This window comes from Volvox carteri (genome assembly GCF_000143455.1).
Source record: "Volvox carteri f. nagariensis unplaced genomic scaffold VOLCAscaffold_44, whole genome shotgun sequence".
Taxonomy (NCBI): Eukaryota; Viridiplantae; Chlorophyta; class Chlorophyceae; order Chlamydomonadales; family Volvocaceae; genus Volvox; species Volvox carteri.
The window spans coordinates 426,446-432,251 of NW_003307587.1; the positions used below are offsets into that span (position 1 = coordinate 426,446).

A 5,806-nucleotide genomic window follows, 5' to 3' on the forward strand; every position below is an offset into this window, starting at 1 on the left:
ACCTCAGCTGTCGCAACGCGGGGACGACCCCGGCCGCACGGCTGGCCCCGTGCTGGCGCGGGGTTGCGGCAAGTCGCCGCGGCTGCGTCGCCGTTTCCGCCACCTTCAAGAACAGCCGTACCGAAAAGCTGCGGAGGTTGCTGAAGGAAGACGCGATCTTGTTGGTAAGCAACCACAGCTGTTGCTGGCCCAAGTGCCCTTTTCACCACGGACTCTGCCCTTACACACGCGACACGCTTCTTCTCCTTCTTCTTTTTCTTCTTCTTCTGTGGCCTTGCAAGCTCCAATCCTCCACTCCAACCGTACCATTGCCCCTTTCCTCTTTCCTACCTACCCCCGGGCTATTTGGTTTGAACATAGGGCCCTTGCTGCCACGACGCGCTCTCCGCCAAGCTTATAGAGCAAGCCGGCTTTCCCTACGCCTTTATGAGCGGATTCTGCACGTCGGCCGCACGGCTCGGGGCGCCTGACACCGGCCTCATCTCCTACAGCGAAATGGTGGACACGGTACGGCGGAATGGATGGATTTTCAAACATACAGAAATAAAAAAAAATCATTTTCTTGTTTAGATATCTTTAAAGCAAATCATATACAAATAAAAAGGAAAACAAAATATCCGCGGACCTGATGAAGCTGAACAACATTTGGTACTTTGGGGTGAGGGTCGGCGCTTGGTGTCGTAGTAGTGGATATATTACTCAGCGAGAAGAGGCCCCCGGGTAGCTGTTGTTGTTGTTACAGGGTGGTACAGCTTCACCAGTGGCCTCCTTCCCGAGGTAGTTCCCTGTTTTACTCCAAATTGGAATAAATACCCCCACAACAGCAGCAGGGTGGTATGAGAGGGCCATCGGGGGAGGCCATAACGGACTGCCGTACACTGTACTGCACTGCATTGGAAACCTAGGACGGAAACATTTTGAACACACTGAACAGCAATACATAAAAATACAGCTCACCACGAAGCTCGAGATAGTGTATGAGATTCTGTATGGGGGGGTATGATTTTGCTGCCCGCCACTCCCGCGGGTGGTGGTAGTAGCCTGAAGGGCCCCCGAAAAGAATGGGTTATCATGCTTGCAAGGGAAAGGGCTATCCGAGGGCATTTGGGTTTTTAAACCCGCACGACCCTACACGGTCGTACGACACGACACGTGCCGTGATAAGTAGGTTGCGTCATTGCGTCTCTTTTCTTGTCTTGTCGTTATTTCATCACCAACGCCCCCCCGCCCCCCGAAATTCCCCACAAATCCAAAGGGTTCAAGCTGGTGACTGTGTGTACCGAGCAAAATTTGGTTTTAGAGTTGAGTTTCTAACCGCCAACCGCCAACTAACTGACTCCGACAGGGCCGTTACATTCACGAGTCCACTCGCAGCCTGCCGGTCATTGGCGATGGAGACACCGGATACGGCAACGCTATGAACGTCAAACGCACCGTACGGGGCTATGCGCAGGTAGATGCGGACCTGGGGGCCCCATTCAAATCCCTTTATCCCCCGCCGCCGCCCTGCCCAACACATTGCCTGATTAGGCATATCTCCCTCCGTTCCCGCATGCTTAACTGCCCCTGCTGCATGAAAGCGTCTCTGCTCCAAAACACACACGCACACACACACGCACGCACACACGCACACACACATGCACACTCGCACGCACACACACACACACACGCACACACACATACACGCACACACCTCCCGAACAAACCCACTTGACTCGGTTGGTACTGATAGGGGTCTGGGATCTGGTCTCTTCGCGCACCACACTGCACAGCACTACATATAGTAGTTGTGATGTTTCGTTATGGTCCGGTCCCCTCCGACATAAGCTCCCCCCCCCTCCTGGTTTGCAGGCTGGCTTCGCGGGCATCCTGATCGAGGACCAGGTGGCGCCCAAGAGCTGCGGTCATGTGCGGGGCAAGCGGGTGGTGGGGCGGGAGGAGGCGGTGGCCAGGATCCGGGCGGCAGTGGACGCCAGGTGCGTGTGTATGTATGTATGTATGTAGGTATGTATTTGTGAATGAGTGATGCAAGGGACGGGATGGGTTTGGAACTTTGGATGTGGATGGGAAAGAGGGGGGAATGTGCAACAGGTGTCGTCTAGCTGTCTCAGTAGTCGAGGCCGCAATCCGTTGTATGTGTATGTGTGTGATTTAATGAAATCCTGTGAGCCGTGAAGAGGGAGTGGCGTTTGTATGTTCCTTTGTACGTTTCATTGTGTGTGTGTGTGTGCATGTGTGTGTGTGTGTACATCACACGAGTGCGAACGCGCGTGTGTTACTGGTCGGTGCGGTGTAGACAATCAGAAGACCATCAGTGCATGCATACATATTATAGGCAGGCGGCTGGCAGAGGTTAAGGCCTGACTTCTGCTCCCGGAGTGTCCGGGTTCAAATTCGCCTGCCGACCTCTCGGGTGTGTGAGAGGTGTTGAAATGGGAGGTGGCCCCCATCTTATGGACGGTGTAGGACGTGATAATATCAACTTGCGAGCTGACCAGGAACTAGGTTGAGGCGCCGTTGATCCGCTAGATTTGGTTGGATGCTGGTGGTGAGTTGCTGAACCCAACGAATACATTCTGAAGTCGGATGGGGTGAATGGATTAGGGTGCCCCTCTCGCAGGGGAGAGCAGGGAAATGCCTCGGGAAAGGGGGCCGCTGGTGAAGCTTAACCACCCTGTAACGACATACATACATACATACATACATACATACGGACGTACGTAGAAGGGCGGGCGTCCGCCTCTTCACTTGGCGGCCCTCAATAGTCGATTTCCGTTCCTGCTGCAGGGAGGAGGGTGCGGACATCCTCATCGTGGCACGGACGGACGCGCGACAGGCGGTGTCGCTGGAGGAGGCGTTGTGGAGGGCGCAGGTACGGAGGGGGAAGGGAGGGAAGGGGGAGGGATGGATGCAAGGTGGGCAGGGAGGGAGGGAGGGAGAAGGTGGCACACACCGGGCTCCGGGAACTACCTGCTTTTCCCTCCTTCATGGAAATCCCCAACACCACCACATACATACATACATACATACATACATACATACATACATACATACATACACACACGCCAATGTGGGGATGGCCCCGTTCTTCCCTCGTCCCCCTCTCCCTCCGACAGGCATTTGCCGAGGCGGGTGCTGACGTGTTGTTTATCGATGCTCTGGAGAGCGAGGAGGAGATGCAGGCCTTCACTGCGCTCGGAGGCCCGGCGGCCGGGCTCCCCAAGGTGGTGGGGGGTAGAGCAGGGGGAGGGCAGAGGGGGAAGAAGGGGGGGGCCGGGGGGGCCGGGAAGGGGGTTTTCGTTTTTTAAGTACACAGAGACATACATACATACACATACACATATTAGCGCCGCCGCCTTGGCAGCCCTAATCGTTCCCCTCATTCTGCAGGCGCCGGCATTTGTGTTTTTTCAAACATTAGCATTCTTATATATAACCGGCAAATATATACATACATACATACATACTTATACACATGTAAAAATATAGTATGTATGTATGTTATCACTACATCTCCCCCTTGCTCTCCCCTTCCTTCCCCAGGTCAGCAAAACCGACTCGTTCTGCGTTTCACATCTTCTCAATTCTTCACCTCCCCTCCCCTCCCTTCCCCCCGATCTGTTCCCCTCCTTCCTACCCTTTCCGTGCCCCCCCGTGCCACCCCAGATGGCCAACATGCTGGAGGGCGGCGGCAAGACCCCGGTGCTTCCCCCCTCGGCCCTTCAGGCCATGGGCTTCAAGCTGGTGGCCTACCCCCTGTCGCTGCTGGGGGTGTCCATTCAAGCCATGCAGGATGCGCTGGCGGGGTTGCGGAGGGGCCGGATACCGCCCGTCGAGGCGATGGGCACGTTTGCAGACATCCAGGAGGTGGTTGGGTTTCCGGTAAGAGGAGGCATTGACAGAGGCGGCGTCGGAGGAGGACGGGGAGGTGTGGGTTGGGGAAGCCCGTGTACATACACACACACGCCAGGGTACACGAGCGTCTGGACAGGCGTGGCGCGGCGCGCTTTAATGTTGATTTAATACTTTCCCATTCTTGAGCTGCTTCTATACTAAGTGATCATTACTATTGTTTTGCATTACAGGCCACCGGGGATGTAGTATATGTAAATCGGGCTGTTGTGTGCTTGTGTGGACTTGTTTTGCTCGACAGGCGTATTTTGCTGAGGAGCAGCGCTACGCTATCAGCACGCCCACTTCCGTGGAGATGGAGTTGGCGGCACCTCAGGCGGCGGCCGAGGCGGAGGCTGCGAAGGAAGAGGAGGAGGGGGGGGAGGAGCCCCAGGCGGCACCTCAGGCGGCCGAGGAGCAGTCTCCTCCTGAAACGGCGCCGGTCGTTGAGGCCGAGGTCGTGGTTGAAGGTGGGGTGGTGGTGGTGGTGGTGCGACGTGCACGACAGGAGAGGCGCGGCACAGGGTTTCCAGGGGTTAGGGCAATAGGCCAGCTGGGTGGCGGTGGTTGGATTGCGTCCATGCTCATGTAGTGCTCAACCTCTTATCTCCCCTCCTCACCCTCTCCCTCGTCCTCACTCTTGTTGGTACCTGCTACTACCTGTCTTTGGTATCTGCTCCATTCGGCAGCGGTTCGTCTTCTTATCCTCCTCACCTCCTCTCTCTTCTCCCTTCAGGCACTGCCGACACGGCCGCCACGCCCGACGGTACAGCCACCGCCGAGTGGCCCCTCCCGCCCGAGCCGCAAGACTCCCCGTCCTCCTCAGCCTTCTCGAGCCTCTACCCCGCCACCACGCCGCAGCCGTCGGGCAGTAGCAGCAGCGGCGGCAGTAGCGGTGGTGCTGGTGCTGATGCTACGGACGATGCCAGCTACCGCCGGAACCGAAGTCTACGTGTCCGTATCTCCGACGTCAACACGGGGCTGGTCAAGTTAGAGACGCGCGTGCCGGCAGGCTTCCTAAACGGCCTCACTGCACTGGTACCGCAGGTGGCGGGGTTCAACATTGAGGTGAGGCGTTATGGCGTTATATGCTGCTGCTGCGGCGGCGGCGGCGGCGGCGTTGCCTCCACGTGGTAATATTAGTGGTGGTGTGGTGGACGGTTGTTGCATAATAAAGAGGACATGTCACCTACCTTGTTTTATTGTTGTTGTTGTTGTTGTTGTTGTTGCGATGGTGGTTGTGGCTGTGTTGGTGGTGGCGGAGAGGGTGCCTGGGATGGGAAAGAAGTGGTGGGGCAGGTCTCGTCGCCATCACATCGTATGGTATGACGATGGAGAGGAGTCGTCCGTCCCGTACATCCGTCCCTCTATACGTCAACTGTTCCTCTGCGTACTCCCCCGTATCCGTTCGGGCTCAAGTCGTACTCGTACCGTACCCCCACGTAGGCGCTAATGGAGCAGGCTTTGGGCCCTGGAGCCTCGCGGCCACAACCGGGGCAACCGCTCGTTAGCATCCCAACCGGCAACGACATCGTACAGATCTTTCTGGAATGACCAGCTGTGGAGGAGCGGTCGGGTAGTGCAGCAGCAGCCCTTCAAGATGTGGTGCAGCAGCAGCGACGCGGAGTGCGCGCGTGTGGAAACAGTGCAGAAGGGCCTAGGATCGGGACAGTTAGTGGCATGCTCGAGGAAGCGGCGGGAGGCGCGGTTACTTGGTTCCGTTGGCCCTGCAGGGCCGGACACATAACCGTACCGCGAAATTACCGCTGGATTGGTGAGAAGTTTGATTGGATCGCGGAACTACACAAATCATGTATCCAGCAGATGTGATTGAATCTACGTTTCCTTCGTCTTATTAAATCTTGCTGTAAAGACTCTTCGGCTGCTGGCCCACCTACATGACATGGCCCGCCAT

At 56.6% G+C, this 5,806-nt stretch overlaps 1 protein-coding gene across 1 annotated transcript; it reads left to right on the forward strand.

The window, feature by feature from the left end:
* Positions 1 to 363: 363 nt before the first annotated feature.
* On the forward strand, positions 364 to 5,028 carry VOLCADRAFT_65045 (uncharacterized protein; the record flags this gene model as incomplete). Its single annotated transcript, XM_002954556.1, has 8 exons — positions 364 to 507; positions 1,346 to 1,453; positions 1,852 to 1,982; positions 2,788 to 2,872; positions 3,117 to 3,224; positions 3,667 to 3,882; positions 4,154 to 4,212; positions 4,839 to 5,028. Coding segments are annotated over 8 exons (1,041 nt in total), but the record flags the coding sequence as incomplete, so codon positions are not given.
* Between the last annotated feature and the right edge of the window lie 778 nt (positions 5,029 to 5,806).